The 19,449-nt window shown below is 43.9% G+C and overlaps 3 protein-coding genes across 3 annotated transcripts in view; 1 reads left to right on the top strand and 2 right to left on the bottom strand.

The window, feature by feature from the left end:
• Nucleotides 1-1,706: 1,706 nt before the first annotated feature.
• Nucleotides 1,707-3,468, bottom strand: LOC142379630 (transmembrane protein 42-like). The gene is made up of 3 exons (XM_075464691.1): nt 3,204-3,468; nt 2,189-2,335; nt 1,707-2,077 (listed from the first exon to the last, which is right to left on the bottom strand). The coding sequence occupies exons 1-3, from the start codon at nt 3,363-3,365 to the stop codon at nt 1,934-1,936; spliced, it is 453 nt and encodes a 150-aa protein (XP_075320806.1). The 5' UTR covers nt 3,366-3,468; the 3' UTR covers nt 1,707-1,933.
• A 445-nt stretch (nt 3,469-3,913) lies between these two features.
• On the top strand, nt 3,914-5,056 carry kiaa1143 (KIAA1143 ortholog). Its single transcript, XM_075464690.1, has 3 exons — nt 3,914-4,102; nt 4,525-4,675; nt 4,795-5,056. The coding sequence occupies exons 1-3, from the start codon at nt 3,989-3,991 to the stop codon at nt 5,034-5,036; spliced, it is 507 nt and encodes a 168-aa protein (XP_075320805.1). The 5' UTR covers nt 3,914-3,988; the 3' UTR covers nt 5,037-5,056.
• Nucleotides 5,057-6,537: 1,481 nt separating this feature from the next.
• LOC142379627 (dolichyl-diphosphooligosaccharide--protein glycosyltransferase subunit STT3B-like) overlaps nt 6,538-19,449 on the bottom strand; it is a 144,322-nt gene continuing 131,410 nt past the window's right edge. The window contains exons 11-16 of the mRNA XM_075464689.1: nt 16,001-16,188; nt 15,699-15,870; nt 10,786-10,959; nt 10,512-10,625; nt 10,206-10,415; nt 6,538-8,680 (exon numbers count right to left, since the gene is read on the bottom strand). Coding sequence (XP_075320804.1) covers nt 8,600-8,680; nt 10,206-10,415; nt 10,512-10,625; nt 10,786-10,959; nt 15,699-15,870; nt 16,001-16,188 — 939 coding nt within the window. The 3' untranslated portion in view covers nt 6,538-8,599. The remainder of the gene's footprint in view (nt 8,681-10,205; nt 10,416-10,511; nt 10,626-10,785; nt 10,960-15,698; nt 15,871-16,000; nt 16,189-19,449) is intronic.

A 19,449-nucleotide genomic window follows, 5' to 3' on the forward strand; every position in this document is an offset into this window, starting at 1 on the left:
GAGCGCTGTTCCATTGCCGCCGCCATCTTTCTTGTTGTGCTTTCGCTTCCACTGCCCAACGTCGCACTGCTCTGTCGTCACTCCCTCAAAACCCCGCCCCAGAACCCTCTGCCCTGCCCGCGTTGATTCAAAACACATATCTGCGTTGTGATTGGTTTAGTTGCCATCTGCCAGATTCAGGGCAGTATTTTCAAAATGAAAAGTGGTTCGAAGCCAGACCCAACCGCAGGCAAAACATTTTGCCGTCCAGCAGTTGGCGCTGGTTTTCCAGGCTAGATAGGGATGGCTCAGGTGATCCTGAAACATCCCATAGTTAAGCTGCTATAGGCCTACACTGCTGGGGGGCCTCATCTGTCACATGTTTCCTCACTTTACTCTCTTTATGTATATGTGACATTATTGTGGTCATTAACTCGTGTTTCCCTGTTCCAACAGATATCCTTTGAATGGTGTTACAGTGCCGCCAACCCCCCCCCCCCCCTCTTTCTGTCTTCTCAAACCCCAGCTGGTCGAGGCGGATGGCCACCCTTCCTGAGTCTGGTTCTGCCAGAGGTTTCTTCCTGTTAATAGGGAGTCGTTTCTCTCCACAGTCGCCTCAGGCACGCTCAGGATGGGAGATTGGACCGAAAACAAAAAAAAAAAAGTTCCAGTGCAATATGTTGGTTTCCTTAGCTAGGAAATCGTTTTTGAATTGGCTCTATATGAACTAATTGGATTATTTTATGAATAATTATGATTACAATTAATTGAATTCCAATTGGCTTGAATTGGACTTTATTATCTAAGTGCCTTGAGATGACATTTGTTGTATTTGGCGCTATATAAATAAAAATGAATTGAATTTAATTGAACAGAACAGACAGATGTCTGACTTTAGTTTCTGTGGCTGCTTCAATACTTTGCTACTTTTTGCAGGTGAGCTGATTCCTCTTACATTCCAAGATGTTATATTCAATGTAGGTATTGGAATGGAATCATCATATTCTTTACCATTTTAGCTGCTTTCAGTGTTATTTTCTACGAGCTGACCTGAAAAATCCAAAAGTAGCAGCAGAAAGAAGTCCCTTTGTCCACGATAAATGCTTAATGTGCATCATGCCGGCAGAAAGTGCCACATTTAGATGGCAGCTTTATCACAGCAATCTGTCTTCAATCAATGAGCTGTGAGTTCAGATGGAGTAGCAGGAGTGTTTTCAGCTCTGCCTTATCTTTTTGAGGAAAAACCTCCTTTTGTGCAGTGAAAACGTCAGCCACAGCAACCGCCATCTGGCTTTATCAGCTAACTGAAATGAAAAGACTTTCATCTTCTTTATATTTAATGTGCAGCCAACCACAGCTGTATACTCCAAAGATGGCACAAACCCAACCCATCAATAAAGATTAAGTAGAACAGTGACTTGCCTGTGATTTGAGTGTCTTTGTGGAGTCTTCTCCAATGTGATTGGCAAGAACAGTACAAACTGAAGATGTCCTGGTTCGGTTGCCATGGAAATGCCTAAAGCAGTCAATGTGGAGTACTGTGTGCTTTCAAAATGCTGAATATCCACATCTTCACTCCAACTTCCGGTACAAGTTTACTTGGAAATGTTCAGCCTTTTCAAAGAAAGCATGAGTTCCACATCACTCTGCCTTCTTAATATCAAAATTCTATTCAAACAACAAAAAACATTTCCTCTTACATTTGCCAAAAAGAGGACAAGTTGCCATTAGAGATTGTTTGTTTTTTTTGTCAATAAAAAACAAAGCATTTATGGGAGGAAAATGTGTTTCCTACACAGTTGTAATGATCCTAAAAAAGTTAGTTACACAATGAAAAACTGTCACCACAACAGTCCGTCCGATCTGTGGCACAGTGAGACACTAATAAAGCAACACTCTCACTTCAAAGTTTGTGCTGAAAGATGTGCTTCTTTGGAAGTCTTTCCATGATACATCACTTGTCCTTTTTGTCTTCCTCTTGTGAGAGTTTCTCAGGTGTTGCACCATGAAGCAATAGCAGGCCGCAGAGAGTGAGAGAGATGCCAGCCCACCACAGAGGAGTGTGGGTCTCTGCGAAGAAGAGTCTCCCCAAGATACCCTGAACGAACACACACGCATTGCAGTCATTGTGAGGTGAATATGCATGTAGAATAATGACTGAATGCTTTCACTCTGCTGAGTAAAATGCTTATTTACAGAGAGCACTCACAGAGGAGATGAAGCTGGAAGCCGTGGTTGTGACTGTAGCTGTAGCTGAAGAGGAAGAGTGCCGGAGAGCCTTGGAGAACAAGGTCCACATGATGGCATTGCAGGTTAACAGCAGGCCTCCGCACAGCAGCCTCAGGGGGATGTGGAGCTGCAGTTTGTTCACCACAGGAATGAACACATAGGTTCAGCTGCTGTTAGAATAACTTTACTGTCACGTGTTTGCTGCCCAGATAAATGGTTAAAGGACAAGACCGTTTTTTTGACATTGGGCCCTTGATTTCACATTATAACATGATGTTCTACTCACCCCTGCTTGTTGTTGGTAATTTGGAGCTGTTCCGAAGATATTCGAGAGGCGTCTGGCTGCTCTCTTGAGATATTAGGCCATGAAACGGTTTCCTATGTGCAACGTTATACAGGCACAAACTACGCTGTTTATAATTTATTAATTACTGTACACTAGCACTGATAACGTGGAGGTGTGTCGCTTACTTAAAAAAATCCGGGTTACTGTAATTTTGAATTTTAGCCGAATGAATAAATAGGCAGCAGGTCTGTGGGCTGTCTGTGGCAGTAGCACGACGATGACGTCAGTAACACCCACTTTACGACTAAAAATCAAAATTACAGTAACCCGGCTTTTTTTAAGTAAGCGACGCACCTCCACGTTATCAGTGTTAGTGTACAGTAATTAATAAATTATAAAAAAGCATAGTTTGTGCCTGTATAACGTTGCCCATAGGAAACCGTTTCATGGCCGAATATCTCAAGAGAGCAGCCAGACGCCTCTCGAATATCTTCGGAACAGCTCCAAATTACCAACAACAAGCAGGGTTGAGTACTAGAACATCATGTTATAATGTGAAATCAAGGGCCCAATGTAAAAAAAACGGTCTTGTCCTTTAATTTGCATGCAACACGAATGGCTTTTTTCCCCTAACACGACAAACACAAACAAGCTCTTGGTGTGATGTGGATAAAATGAAAGTGTCACAGATGAACAGGTGTGTTGTTACCCAGTCACAGACCGCAGATCCACCCTGAGTTTCAGGCCACTCTCTCAGCCATGACTCGCATATCTCCTTCATGTAGGCGGCGCCGAGTGACAGTTTGGCGCTCAGAGAGGCCGTGGCACCGAGGAGACCCGCCAGGAACGCGTACAGAGACCCAGAAAACATTCCTGACGCCCGTCAAACACTTTACTTTACTTTACCTTACTCTGACAGGCGTCTGTAAAAGCACACCCGTGACGTCGATGTCAAGCTTGTTAAAAGGCAATGGAGAGTCAAATTTCACAACAAAATAAAGCCAGCTTGGCCAACACGGGCAGTTTTTGCTTTACACGAGGCTGTCCGGCGCTTAAAACACCGATATAATTAATAAAATAATTATAAATAATTATGTCGCTGTTTGCGCACATTGGCTATATAAACGGTGTGTGCGTGCCAACAACTTGTACTTAGGAGTGAATACACTTCAGCTCAAACAAACTGCTCACAAACCTACGACTGAAAATCAGTTGAACTATTACTGGTCTAAATAACTACCATATTAATACCATTCTGGTCTTTTCAGCGGTTGTTAAACCGAATAATAATCACACATCTTTGTCATTGACTGTTTGCATCATTTTATTTTGAAGAAGCAACAGTTTTTTCTCATCACAACTCAGTTCAGCACCTCTGCTTTTCACAGCAGCTCGCTTATTTACCAGTTGCGTCGCGGCGCACGTTGATGACGTGTTATTTTGGCGTGCTAGTGCTAGAAGAGGTTCTGTAGCTGCCTGTTGTGCTGGTCCATAATGAATAAAAACAAAGCCAGTGGCGTCGCGTGGGTGAAACCGGCGGAGCCGACCTTTCTAAAGAAGTTTAAAAGCGATGTTGGATACATAGAAGGGCCGAATGTCGACACCAAGGTAAGGTTATGCGGCGCTTTGTTGAACGGGTAAGCTAGCATCCTCAGAACATCATATAATTGTTGTGTTGCAAAGGAATAAGCCAGCAACAGTTGGGCTACAACCTTCTCTCAAATTAGCCTCATTTGGAGCCATTTTATTATTTCTGTTTGTACTAATGATTGTGTACTGTCTACATAAAGTGTATATTTGATTAGCTTTTTACATGTTTTCTTTGGTGCTTGATATTACAAGATAACATTGTTTTGTTTTTGTTTTTTTCAATCAGACTATTGATTAGGTCTTAAAGTATTCTTCAAACGCCTCTACAGATGTGTTTTTGAAAACCACTAAATACTTCTTTTAACTCTTTTCATTCAAAATGAAGGAGACTTTTCTATCCAGACTTCCTTCTGTGACAGACTGTGTCTTGTGCTTCTCAGCGTCAGGTAATGCCAACGCTGGACGATGACAGTGGGAGCGATCGAGAGGACGAGTTACCTCAAGTTGTGGTTCTGAAAGGTGGAGACCTGACTAAGGAGGAGGTGAAGAAGATCAAGGATGATATGCATGACGGAGATGCTGCAGAGAAAGGTCAGACAGAACAGCTTACTAATCATGTGTAGTTCAGTCTGATGGTTCCTCACTGCTGAAGGCTTACCTGAGGCAGCAGCTCAAAGAATAGGACACTCACACCTCCATCTGGTCCACAGATGAAGCTCCTGCTGATGGAAAAATCTTTTTCAAGAAACCAGCCAAGCGCTCCTCTGACAAGTTCCATGGCATCAGTGCCAGCTCCAGCAAGAAGAAGAAGAAGAACGACGGCAGAGCGGAGGAGGAGGAGGAGGAGGAGGAGAAGGAGGAGGAGAAGAAGAAGGAGGTAAAGTCAGGAAAGAAAATAAAAAATAACAGCCTTCTGTCATTTGGAGGGGATGATGACGAAGAAGAGTATTAAACGTTACTGGTGAAAAGTAAGACTGTCGTGGTTTGTGTACAAAGGCATCATTTCACAGAATTTGTTGGATTAAAAGAGGCTTAAGGTTTAGTCGCCTTGCTAACCTGGACTGGACCGTTCCAGTGTGGGTCATACCAACATCTACAAATATGTAATACCGTCCTTTTTTTGTGTATTGTTAAGTATCAATTATCGATACTGCTCACTTTAATTCAGAACTTATTATGACATTCAAACATGGCTTCATTTTAGTGGGAACAGGACCCTGAGACAAGGCAGTCCACATATTTTTCAGGTTTTTACAGCTGCACTTTTCCTGCTAAAACATCTGCTGTGAAAAGGTTCGTACAGTTTATCTTCTTCTTCAGAAGTATTTAGACTCACAGTAATGATGCATTGTTTAATCCTAGCAGTTTTTGGATAATCAGCCAGCTGGAATGGTGAGTCATTCAGTACCATCATGTGAAAAAGAAATACACGTTCTTACACTTCAGGACTCGGGGCATAATTAAAATAAAAAAAACAATACATTGGTCCTTAACAGGTTTTGAAATGAGGCAACTACGCATGACATGTGGTCATTATTTAGGGCCCTTAATTCTTAATTATGTCCAGATGCACCAATCTTGCAATTGAAAGACTGCAAACTTTTTTTTTCACATGACTATCGCTGCCCACAAGTATTTCTGTCAAATTTAAGCTGAAGTTTTATGTTTTTAATATCTGGAACTTCACTAACTTTTTGGCCAACCTCAGATCAGGTAGAAGCTTGTTCATTCATTTGTTTAGGCAGCAGCATGCATATATCATAATAAGCCTTCTGTCTCTGAAACAGCGTTAATTACCAGCAGTTAATTAATTAAGCAGTTAATTAACTCTCACGTCACAAGCACTGAAATTCTTTTCCAGGTATCAAACATAATAAACGGTTGTTTCCTGAAGCTGTGTGTTGAAAATACCTGGCAGTTATTTTCATTCCACAAGCTTAAAAAACCCCAGAAACACTGACAGAAACGTAGATACTGAATTAATTTTTTCTCTTGTGCGGTCAGCACGCTGCACGCCGTCATTTACTTTCCGATTCGAGCCGTTAGGTCGTCACACTCAGGTTGCCTCGTGTTTGAATCCTCAATTCCTGTTCATCTGTCCACATCTGTGATGAAGCTGGAATGGCGTATGTTAGATGTGTGGAAAACCTTTTTTTTTTTTTTTTTTTTTTTTTTTTAAATTGCATTCAGTCACGTCCTGAATGTTGGAACGTAATCCGGCTTCGACAGCGGAGCTGTATCAGTTAATCTAGAAACGATGCATTCCTTTCAATGCAGTTGTGTTGTTGAGTTTAAGTGGATTTTGTTAAGTTATAACTGCTGTAACATTTGATAAAACATTAAAACATCTGGATTAAAAGTTTCCTCTTTTCTCTCTTGATATTACACGTACATGTCTGCAGCACATTTCCACACCAGCATTAGCAGTTAAACAAAAATGACCAGAAAAGCACTTTTATTTCAACCTCTTTATTCAAAAAGGCATGTTTCATTCTCACACCAGCATCCAGATCATTACAATTGATGGAAGAACCGTCCACTTTGTAAATCAGAACCAAATAAAATCCTTGCATTATGTGCTTCATCATCCATGTAATAAATACACCCACTGACTGCAGCTCTGGAAAATGATATGATCTCTGATTTTAAGGCCTACACTCCAGCAGGATCTCTTACATTATTCTTCTGACAAAACCTCATAATGGAATCAAACTCTGCTTCCACAAGATGGATGTGGCATTTTTTTTTTTTTTAAATATTTACAAGAAACTAAACAAAGCAGATTTAGTTCAGAGTAAGTTTTGGTTCACAAAGGGAACAAACAAAAGTTAAAGTTCAGCCAAAAAGCTTCTGTAATGCTGCTGTAAATCCGTCCATCTTCTACACCCGCTTATTCTAATTAAGGGTCGCGGGGGGGGGGGGACTGGAAGCTATCCCAGCTGTCATGGGGTGAGAGGCGGGGTGCACCCTGGATGTGCCATCACAGGGCTCGCTGCTAATCTGTAACCGTAAAGCCCTCTCCTGCTAATGGCGCTGGGGAAGTTGATCTGTAATCATGAGGGGATGAGCAGAGAGCAGATCCTGATGCTGCACCAGGATCAGTGGGCGGGCAACCTGCTATCTGCCAAGTGCAGCTGAACATGTGACTTGGGTTCAAAAGGAATTAGCCTTGGGGTAACTTTGGATCTCGCTGACAGCAGGTCGTGTGGACTAACAGCTGGCTGCTTGTGCTGCTGTGGGCGGATAAGTGCTACACTTCAAATGGCTTTTTGATGATCGCTGGCAACAGCTAACAAAAAGAAAGCATGTCGGCTGTGTTAAACTCAAAGTTGTAGTGAGTCCGTAATCAGCTGCAGCAGTGGTGCTGGATCTGAGTGGCTGCTCACTGAAGCCGGTGTCTGTGTTACTTGTGGGACATCACTGTGTGAGCAAAGCAAAGCGTTCTCTCGTTAAATGATAAGCAGGTGTTGCTTCCCCACACAGACATGCTTCTGCTCAGCCCACAGAGGTGATATCAGTACCGTTTGTCTTTTGGGAAATCATGGCTGTTGTGTTTTCTAACATCTCGTTTCCAGCACTGTTGTTTTCACAGTTCTGGTGTTCGTATCCATTTGTTCTGATTGTGGATCCTTGAAAGTAATTAGTTATTGGCAGGAAATCACAAGCAGTCAGCTGAGTAGACAAGTTGGAAACAAACCACCTGAATACAGCACTGTTGGTTTTACAATCAGATGCATTTTAGGACATACAGGTTCCAGTGTTGAGGTTTCTAAAACCGACAGACAGCATGTCTCTGCAATAATCCACCACTGCAGAGGGGGGGGGGACAACATAACATAGTGAAGCGCAGCAGGTCAGACACCAAGAAGTCTGTGTAAGCTGATGAAAGGGTGATAGAATTGAGCAGTTTACCTGCGTTTGTTCTGGTCTGACCTGGAGCTTGTTTACAACCCGTCTCTGTTAGGACTTCTTTTTTAGCTGCATCGCTGTGTGACAACAGAGACGTAGCTAAAAGATGGAGGTCCTCTGAGACCGAGTTTAGCTTCAGAACATTTATCTAGAACTTGCCCAGTTAAGGCAGCTTGATTCTGAGTTTGAGAGCCTGTAGTGGTTGATTTTCTTCATCTGTGTGAGTGAATGTGAAGAGCAGCCCCAAACCCAGAGTCCCATGATGAAGCACAGCGAGACTCGTGCTCTCATCTCAAATCACTTCTCAGGTACAAAAAGAAAAGTCAAAGGTCACAGTTTGTCAGGTTGAAACCGGTGTGTGTGGGGGGGGGGGTGTCACCTCCTGATCTCCACCTCTTCTCCACCCTGCTTATTAGCTGGAAGGTCGGCTGGGATTCAGTGCATGATGGTTCCGTTTCCAGCCTGGACCTTCAGATGAGGACGCTCAGGAAGACCGATGTCAGGAGGACTTCATTCATCTGGACTGGTGCTGTAGTTGTTTAAAGTTTTGTGTGTACGCTCTTTTCTTCCCTCTGGTCTAAAGTCTGCCTGTCGGTACTGGAACTCCTATAAAGACTTCCTGGTCACTTTCTTGCCCTTCTTTAGTGACAGCTTCTTCTTGATATACCCACGCTTCCTCTTGACAGTCTGCATAGTAAGGGGAAAAAAAATTAAATGGAATTTTTTTACCTTGATACTCATAAGCAAAAGTCCAGCTGCTGCCAAAGTCTGAAAAAAAATCTAATGTGGACGAGTCACAGCTGCATCATTCCCTCTAAAACCTTGGGGCTGTGCATATAATGGAGGAGCTCACAGAAATGTAAATGAGTTTGATGCCTGTGTGATAAAACTTAAGATCATCCGAAGTTGCAGCGAGCCTCAGCAGAACTGCTAACAAACCTTACAAGTGTTCACATGCTGCTCGTTCTCTTTTCACATCTGAATGATGCATTTTTTAAACATGTTCTCAGAAAGCACCATCGTGACGCAGGATGTTCTGGCGTCCGTACGCGGTTTGCACAAGTTTTCGCTTTTATTCTTCGGTATTGGGAAGCTTTAGATGGGCCTAAGTTTCACTGCAGTGAAAAAACATGAAGCATTTACTCAGCCTTACTTTCTTTGTCCCACAGGCACCAATGCCACATCAGCCTCTCTCCTCTTTACACTCAGACACAGGGCATCTTAAAGGGATAGTTCGCCTCTTTTGACATGAAGCTGTATGACATTCCATAATAGCAATATCATTTATGAACATTTTCTTACCCCCTGCTGCATCCTGTGAGCCGAGTTCCAGCCTCGTTTTGGCGTTGATGAAGGTAGTCCGGCTAGTTGTCTGGGGACGCAAAAATAAAGCGTTTTGCTTCTCAAAACAATATGCGTTCAAAAGAGTAATACATTTGCATCACAAAATCGTTCTCCAGAAAAAAGTCGCTATTTTCTCTCCCTTCGCATCACTGCCTGCTGTGTAGACCGTGCAGTCCAGGCGCGGCTGTCGGCAGGGGGCAGCAGGCAGTGATACAAAGGGAGAGAAAATAGCGCCAAGCGATTGTGAGTTCTGACTTTTTCTGGATAAACGATTTTGTGATGCAAATGTATTACTCTTTTGAACGCATATTGTTTTGAGAAGCAAAACGCTTTATTTTTGTGGCCCCAACCAACTAGCCGGACTACCTTCGTCAACGCCAAAACTCGGCTGGAACTCGGCTCACAGGACACAGCAGGGGGTAAGAAAATAAATGATATTGCTAGTATGGGATGCCATACAGCTTCATGTCAAAAGAGGCGAACTATCCCTTTAAGTTAAACTGTGGCCCTCGACACCTTCGTTGGCACCGAGTAAAAACTTTGGGCCGACAGTTCCTGCTGTAGGCAGAGCGCACGGCTGAGCTGGCACGGCAGAGCGTGCACTATACGACTTAGCTGCAGTCTCCAGAGCGACTGAGCAGCTGAATGTGAGTGAGACAGGAAATGTGAAGTGGCCTGTTACACAAATACATATCAAATTCTATATTGTGATCAATCTTGATCGAGGTCAGTCAGTTAAGAAAATAATGTGACCATTTTGCCATATCCCATAATTATTAGCGTTTCTGAAACGACTGGAATGGACCCCCTGGGAATGAAAGCAGGTTGATGAGCGGCCTGGTCGGGGTTAACGGTTGTGTGAACGTACCTTTTTAGAGGTGTACTTCTGCCTGGTGGTGTCAGTGCTACGCAGATTATGCTCCACACGGGCCCTGTTCTCCAGCTTTTTGACCTTATAAATCCTGACCAGCCAGTGCTCTGAAGTGAAGGCTTCCTCCAGGTGTTTCAGCTTGATGTCCTTGTTGCCGATCTCGGCATTGCGGGTCCTGTCAAAGCCTGGAGGTGTCCGAAAGTCCAACTTAAAAGGGACAAACAGATCGATGTTGTTCCTCTTAGATTCTGTCAAAGCTGAAGTACAATACATGACCTGCAACAGTTCCTGAAAACATGGTACCTGCATCTCTCCGAAGCGGTAGTAGGACATTTTGTACATAAGGCAGTTGAGGAGGGTGGGTGAGCCAGCTTTGTCCACTCTGAACTCTCCTTGAGGGGTGAAGTAGTCACTTTCCTGTGTGGAGAGGTGGAAGAAGCAAACAGAAGACGGCTCGTTTTATTCAGGATTTGACCAGTTGGCACTATATCAGATCCACAAAGATACAGCTGCAGATTGGATCAAACAACAAAGATTCCGTGTGTGTGTTTCTGTGTGACAGAAGTGCCTTGCTCACCCTGATGTCCTTGGGGTGCTCTCCCTCTGCGATGCGCACCATCCACAGAAACTTATTGATGTCATCACCTGAGTAGCCAATCACCCCTCCAAAGATGATCAGGACATAGTCGACATCCAGGGACCTCATGATTTCAAAGGCTGCAGTCTCATTGGATGACATTGCTTTGCCCACCTGGACAAGGACAAAAAAACTTGAGTTTAAACCGCACCACGGTTTAAAACTCCGCTTCTTAAAGTCAGCCTGCTGTGTTTAAATCAACAGTCAAGGCAGCAAGGAAGCACACAAACAGAGTGCATCACCCTGATGGTGTGATCAGGGTCATCTCAGTATCTTCAAACCAAAAATGAAACCATGTTCGACCTCTCTCACTGTAGTCCAGAGGGAACCCCATAGGTCAAACTGTACGCAGAGATGTCAGCCAACCGAAGCCCCCCATTGCTCGGTTAAAAGTAGTAAAACCCCAGAGCAGATTCTGTGTTAAGGCTGAATCACCTCCGTCTCCGTCGACGGAGACCCTCCCGGAGAAGCTCTCCGTCGCTTGCGTGCGTCGGCCAACATTCCTATCTATCCGTCGAGGAGACGGAGACTCGCGGAGACCGCAAGGGTTGTGATTGGTCGGCTAACAACATCATTTCCGGAATCACTTTTCCGGTTTAGCGCCTTCCTCTCACAACAACAACACCGCCATTTTTGAAAGAGTTTACTGTGTGCCAATCAACATTTGAAATGCTGATCTGCATTTCAAAATCAACAAGCTCCGACTCCAACAACAGTCTTTCTCTCTTGGTTGCCATCGTTCACTGTGAGGAGTGGAACGGAGCCGGAAGGTAAACAATCAATCAACGACTTTCACCATAGACGTGGCGAGATTGGGACGCCTACTGATCGGGAGGTGAATTGCCTTGCGTATCCGACAGCCCCACGGAGAACTTCGAAAGGACAGAGAGCTGACGGATAGTGACGGAGAAGCATACCGAGGCCTTTACAGAGTTCGATCCTACTCATTTTCTGCTGGACCTGAGGACCACACAGTTCGACTGGATTTAAATGCATAATGACAAGCTGATCAAAAAGCTTTTGATGAAACAAGCAAAAAAAGAGCTGGAGCTAATTCTTTGCAAGCACCCCCAAAGGCCAGATGCAGAAAACAGAAATGTGCATTCTTTTAGCCAGATGATCTAGATCATCGAGAAACAAACCCCAGTTTTACTCCCAGTTTTGGCTATGAATGGATGCGCTCCCCTAATTAACGATTTTCATACCAAGACATTCTTTACGCCACTTTGAAATAGGCACGATGATGCCCCTAAAGAAGCAGTTTTACCCACACTGGTCAGAGAAGCAGAGAAAGAGGACAACGGTTTTATTTGGCGTTTACTCACCAACAGAACAAAAACTGCTGAATTAAAAGGTAACGAGTGATCAGCCTGCAGTCGGAATCTAAAATGTCCCACCTGAGCTACTGCTAAGCTCAGTGCACATTCTGTGTGGAGATATTCAGAAGGGAGAAACGGATGCTATGCTTGCTGTTGCCCTGTAGAAGCCGATGAGACAATATTCTGCCAGAAATCTTTTAAAAATTATTTTTTAATTCACTTTAGCAGTAATTTAGAGCCATTACAGGCGCCGCACAGCAGCAGTTATTCATAGCCACCACGACTACTCTAAAGAAGAATATACTGCAAAAACTGACGACAACAGTCAGAGAGAGAATTTGATTCGTTTTAGCCTTCCTTCTCATACCAGGGTTACATTCTCCACAACTCCTTCCTGTGTGAATGCGAGTTTGTAGAGAGAAAAAGGTGGATGCTTGGTGTTTATCCTCCTGGACCCAGGTGGGTTTTTTTTAAATGACTTTTACCTGCGTTACATGGTACAGGCCTTTGTCCACTTGGTGGTGTAATATATCAACAAAAGAGATCATCAATTGGTCTACGATTAAATTGTCCAAAAAGATTAGCTCCTGTCTTCTTTTCCTTGACCTCATTGGATAATCTTACATAGTTTTTTTTTTTGTTTGTTTGTTTGTTTGTTTTTTTTTTTAAAAGGTCCTATGGCATGAAAATAAATGGAGGCTTTTATATATTTTTATAGGCTTTAGTGGTCCCCTAATACTGTATCTGATTTTTTTCCCCCAAAATTCTGCCGTGGTGCAGAATTACAGCCAGTCCAAAAAATGAGCTTTCCTTAGGATCCTCAGAATGAGCTGTTTAGTGGGGGTGTGGCCTTACTTACGCCCGTGGTACCTTGCGCAAATGTTTTGTATATCGCCATGGCACGTAGATGGCACGGCAGCCCTATGCCGTAAAACTAGCGAAACCTGTTAATATGAGCTTACTTTGACAATATGACGAACTAGTTACTGAACAACTCTCTTAACACAGTCAAACATCAAGCAAGTGCTACACAAGACACAGCAAAAAAGGCGTGCGTGAAGGGGAAAGCAGGAGTGAGGATTTTGACATTCTCAGCTGATTGCTCTGGTTTGCAAAGATGCACGTAGCGCGAGTCATTTCAATCAGGGGAAAGGCAGATATCGTGCGCGCCGTAACACCAACAGCAGGACGGCTATCAAAACAACAAATAAGTACACAACACTCGCGTTACAGTAAATGAGGTGTCCACTTGCATACCTCATGCTATTTACCGTTACATTAGCGACAGTGACCGAGCTATTAGCTGCAGAGCTAAAAACACAGACAGACTGACCGTTTTGACTCTGGAACCATGAATGAATCATTATCCTGATGAAATGCACTGAATTTGCGGATTCATTCTTCTTCAGGAAGCTTGAAGTCGGGGGTTTTGGTCTAAAATGAGCGAGCTAACCATCTCATGGGCATGCAAACACCTCCAACAGCCCAGTTGACAGAGATAAGAGCTTGCAGATGCTATTAGCTCCATAGCTAACCGTTAGCTGCTAACGATACAAACCCTTTCTTGTGGTAACAAGCTATATAACTATACTGTACATACAGGAAAGCAACACAATAATAGAGCGTTAAATGACTTACTCTCGGGAATGAGATCCTTCCCCAAGTGAGAGACGAACGGAGCAGGACATCGACAGGCGGATCGGTGCTGTGTCTGCAGTGATGCGGGCTCTGCACCGGCCCGTCGTGGTGAAAAAGGAGCTGAGCCAGAAGGCGAAGCTCTCGATTTACCGGTCAATCTATATTCCTACCCTCACCTATGGCCACGAGCTGTGGGTAGTGACCGAGAGAATGAGATTGCGAATACAAGTGGCTGAAATGAGTTTCCTCCGCAGGGTGTCTGGGCTCTCCCTTGGGCTCGGTATTGGCCCAAGTTCTGAAAACATTTGTCGGTGAAATATTTGGCACACACATACACAAATCTCTTCGGTTCTGTTGTCACTTTCCCAGAAAAAACTAAATCTGTCCACTGGCTCTTTAGAGGTTCTTATGCAGGAGCTCTAAACAGATTTTTTACATCTATATACAGCGCAATGAGCTGGCCAAAGAGCTGTGGGCGGGGAAAGGCAGTTTTGGCATAGCCATATATGGGCTCTGGGTGGAAAAAACCTCCAGTCATAAGCGGCGCCCACGTCATAAGCGGCGGCTTTCCCGATCAGGCCATCTGCATGGTCACATTTCCAAAGCCGGAGAATAATTTCCAGTGCATGGTTTAGGTCTATCGTCATTTTTAGCCACTGGGGGACCGCAGGCAGGCTAGAGGAACTCATATTAATGTTAAACAACCTTAAAAAGTGAAAATTTCATGCCATAGGACTAGGGCTGGGCGGTATGGCCTAAAATGTATACCCCGGTAAAATTTGAGCCACTGACGGTATACGGTATATATCGCGGTATGGTACTTTTGTATATAAATTACAACAGAACAGTTTCTCAGTGGTTATCATAGCACCAAATAAACACTTTCAATCAGGATGTTTGCAGCAATATTAAATTAAATGTATTGTGCAAAACAGAAAACACAGGAAATATAAAAAATATATACGTTATATTTATATTTAAAAAATAAGAAAAGGTCAATTTCCTCGAATAAACTCTGTGAGAGAAAAGCCGCTGCCTCTTGGATAACGTAACTTTCATAGGCGCCTTCCACTTATTCAACATGCTCAAATATGCGTCATGTTTCAGACACCCCATTTGTGCATGTTAAGCTAACTGCTTGTTAATACGATAAGTTTTTTATTACTTTGCATGTCTTCCAAAAGGATTTTGAGGATGTTACCGTTACACACCAGCTGAGACGCAGGGTAGCAAAACATTATGGGCGTGAAAACGAAACTTAGAAAATCGGCTCGGCCCATGCGCAAAACCACAAAGTAGCAAATCTCGACAAGTAGGAGAAGTCGACAGTACACCGGCTTTGACTCGTTTCATATTCCGGAGCATGGTTAGCCCGCAGGTGGTAAAACAAATTACTCGTGTTACCTTGTCTTGCGATTACTGTCGCCCGGCATTTCCAAGCGGATGTTCAAAACTTTGCATTACTGCCGGACTCATGAGCTATTGCGGTATAAGGTATGCCAAAAAAATCTCTACCGTTGGTGAAAAATACAGCATAGGGTATGATACCGTGCATACCGCCCACCCCTAAATAGGACCTTTAAGTATTTTTTGGGGCTTTTTATGCCTTTAATGATAGGACAGTTGGAGAGAGACAGGAAGCAGGGGGCAGAGAGAGGGGGAACGACATGCAGCAAAGGGCCACTCGGTGCGGGACTCGAACCGGGGCCAGCTGCAGCGAGGACTGTAGCCTCTGTACATGGGGCGGCTGCTTAACCCACTACGCCACCGACCGCCCCAAAAATCTTACATAGTTAACTACAGGTGTTAGAAAGCTCATGTGTGAGCACATTGAGGTGTGATGTAGGTCTGCAGTATTCAGACTACATCGTGTGTTGAAGGCCAGGTGGCTCTCACCAGTGCTATATGACTGTTGTTCCATGTGTTGTTATCCACCAGTGTGGTCCTGTTAGCCATGCCTGCTATCTGGTAGCCATAGTCCCACCACGACATAACTCTGGCATGCTCATCTGTATTCTGTCTCAGCCAATAGTACGCCTCCCTGAAGTCATCCAGGATGTTACGAGAGCTGTTGAGGACAGGTGAGACATTTGCCAGGTGAGGAGGGATGAGAGGTTTGAAACGGGAAGACATTTCAGAGGCGTATTAATCAAAATGGGATCACAACATTGGTCTCTCCTGCTGGTTACACAGCTCACCCATCATGGTTGTAAGACGCCAGCACCACGCTGGGGCTGGAGTAGGCGTTGCTGGTGACCCAGGTGCAGTGGACGGCAAACATCATGAGCAGCATGAGCATCAGCATGGTGACTATGGACTTGATGTTTGGGCCCAGGCCCTCCTCTGCCTTCTCCTGCTCCGACACATGCTTCCGCACCTTCCCAGCCTGTAGGGAGAGCGGCTCGGAAGGTTACTGGAGGAACCGCGGGACCGGCGTGCTTTAAAATGAAGCCTTTAGTGCACTACAGGATGCTTCATTGTTCCCAGAAAGAACATTTACAGACAGACAATGAATCAATGGAACGGTCTTATAGAATCAAACTCAAAGCTATCTTTCAGAAGAACAGTGGCAGGTTAGTCATTCCCACTGTGCTGACAGAACATTTGTTCCCACCCAGAGATGCAGAAGGGGAAGAAGAGCAACAGATTCAACTCTTATTTTAAATATTGTCCAACCTTTAACTGAATTCTGTTTGCTTCTGCTGAATCAGACATCATTCAACGGCTAGCTTTGTATTCTACAGCACTTTAATTATAACTTAAAAAACTTAACTAAAAAATGGTGGAGATGGTCACAGGAACAACATAATCATACAAATCATTCCGTTGACTTTTTCTGACTTTATGAAAAGAAGTTCAGCTTTAAAAACTCTATTCACTGTTTTCTGGCCCCATGCTGCGATGGCTCGGATTGTAGCACTTATCTGCTGTAATGGAAGCACTTCAGCAATCATCTGGAATCTCAAATCATGTTTCCCCATTTAAATTGTAAGCTCCGACTTCTCCCAGCAAATAGCTGTGAAGAATATCTCACAATTCAGGTGCCAAACACTTCTCTGTGTTCACGAGTGTGCTGACGGATTATTGGATACTAGAAAAACTAAAAACTGATAAGAAATGTGATAGTGTGAATGCTCCACTTCCTCATCTGTCAGGTGTTTAACAGAATTCATTGTCAAACTCAGTGACGTGTGCTTCTAAACAGAAATGTAGGATCTACTTTGGTTGAGTAAAACATTGATTTATTTAGCAGGTCCGTTCCTGGTTGAGGATGGTGCTTTCAGGCTCCTCCAAGTGTTTGCATAGTGGACTAAACCAGGCAGGAGTTTGGAGATGGGCAGCAGAAGGAAGAAACGGCTTGTGTTTACGAGTTCTGTTTTCACACCATGTCACAGTAAACTGAACCAACCTTGAATGTTGTTCAAGGTTACTTGACTCACTGACTTCAAAAAGATACATTAGCTTAAAAAGAAAAGGAACAAAAAGGGAAAATCCACACACATTTCTGGACATTAAAGGGATAGTTCGCCTCTTTTGACATGAAGCTGTACGACATCCCATACTAGTAATATTGTTTATGAACATTTTCCTACCCCCTGCTGCGTCCTGTGAGCTGAGTTACAGCCTCGTTTTGGGGGTGAAGTAAGTAGTCCGGCTAGTTGGCTGGGGCTTCACAAATAAAGTGTTTTGCTTCTGAAAAGAATATGCATTCAAAAGAGTAATACATTTGCATCACAAAATCGTATCTTCCGAAAAAGTTACACCTCACAATCACTTGGCACTAGGTTGCAGTATCAATGCGTGCTGCCGCCTGCCGACAGCTGCGCCTGTTTCTCGGTGTTTACTGCTCGGAAAGTTAACGTAATCATGTCTGACTACGACTCCGATGATGAAGACATCCCTTTTACCACAGAGCTAAAGGGATATCTTTATGAACCAGAATATACAGATGCTGAACTTTACCAGATGGAGTTAGAACGGGCAGAGAGAGAGAGGAGGGACAGAGAGGTGGTCCCAGCTGAAGTTGGAGCCACAGCTGCGAGACACAGGGTGACCGACAAATGGTGGTGCACTTGTTCGAAGCGCCCAGTAATGCCAACGGAGGTGGAGAGCTGGCCTGGGTCGCTTCTTCCAGTTAATTTTGGGAACGTGGAAAAAGGTCCAGCATTCAGGATTGAGGGGAAGTCTTTATGATTTGTGATGCAACAGAAGCTGGTACACTGGCCTCTTCATCAATTGAAAGGTCTTGCATCTGTGGCATGATGAGTTCCCATTCGTGGCAGCAGTAGCTCTCCACCTCCGTTGGCATTACTGGGCACTTCGAACAAGTGCACCACCATTTGTCGGTCACAGCTGCAGCTGTGGCTCCAACTTCAGCTGGGACCATCTCTCTGTCCCTCCTCTCTCTCTCTCTGCCCGTTCTAACTCCATCGGGTGAAGATCGGCATCTGTATATTCTGGTTCATAAAGATATCCCTTTAGCTCTGTGGTAAAAGGGATGTCTTCAACATTGGTGTCATAGTCAGACATGATTACGTTAACTTTCCGAGCAGTAAACACCGAGAAACAGGCGCAGCTGTCGGCAGGCGGCAGTGCGCATTGATACTGCAACCTAGTGCCAAGCGATTGTGAGGTGTAACTTTTTCGGAAGATACGATTTTGTGATGCAAATGTATTACTCTTTTGAATGCATATTCTTTTCAGAAGTAAAACGCTTTATTTGTGAAGCCCCAGCCAACTAGCCGGACTACTTACTTCACCCCCAAAACGAGGCTGTAACTCAGCTCACAGGACGCAGCGGGGGGTAGGAAAATGTTCATAAATAATATTACTAGTATGGGATGTCGTACAGCTTCATGTCAAAAGAGGCGAACTATCCCTTTAAAGCCAAGCATAACAGTAGAATACATCCAGGTGATAGAGCAATGCTTTGTGCATTAGAAACGTCTCCAAGAATTCATTAAACTCTTCACTGACTCATTTAAAACTCATCTCTGTTCATTAAAAGAAATCCAAACTATTACGAATGGTATGGGTAATTAATTAAATATGTGGATGTGATATATTTAAAAGACTCAAGTTGTTTTTAAAATCTAAAAACAAATTCATCCAGTTGGAGACTGTCATTGTCAATGCAATGTGGGTAGTTATGGAAGCTGGCTGGAGCAGCTCTGGTCTCCGGACCTCACCCTGAGAGGACTTCCTTTTGTTCTGGTTAGTGCAGTCTAACTGGTGAAGACAACACTGAACACATTCATGGAGATCCACTTCAAACAAAGATGAAGAAAGCTGGGCAGGCGAGAAAGGAGCAGAGACAAGAGACCTTTCACCGGTAACTGAGGAGCTCCCCCTGGTTCAATAAAACATAGTGTAGGGAGCCGACGAAGGCGGTTAGTTTGGCGCTGCTTAGTGAATAGACTGTTAAATTCAAGTCCAAATGATTCGTTTGAAATGCATACTGTATACCACAGTGAGTAATGATGGCCCCACTGCATCATGCTGTCCACAGCTGCCGTTTAGGTTTCATTGATGCAGGAGCAGAGCTTGTTAGTTTATCACAGAAAAAGAATATCAAAGTAGGCCCAGCATTTTGTAAAAAGGTCTCTAATCGCAAAAAGTAGCACTGGTGATATCTTTCCTGTTAACT

The sequence above is a fragment of the Odontesthes bonariensis genome, chromosome 5 (assembly GCF_027942865.1).
Source record: "Odontesthes bonariensis isolate fOdoBon6 chromosome 5, fOdoBon6.hap1, whole genome shotgun sequence".
Lineage (NCBI taxonomy): Eukaryota > Metazoa > Chordata > Actinopteri > Atheriniformes > Atherinopsidae > Odontesthes > Odontesthes bonariensis.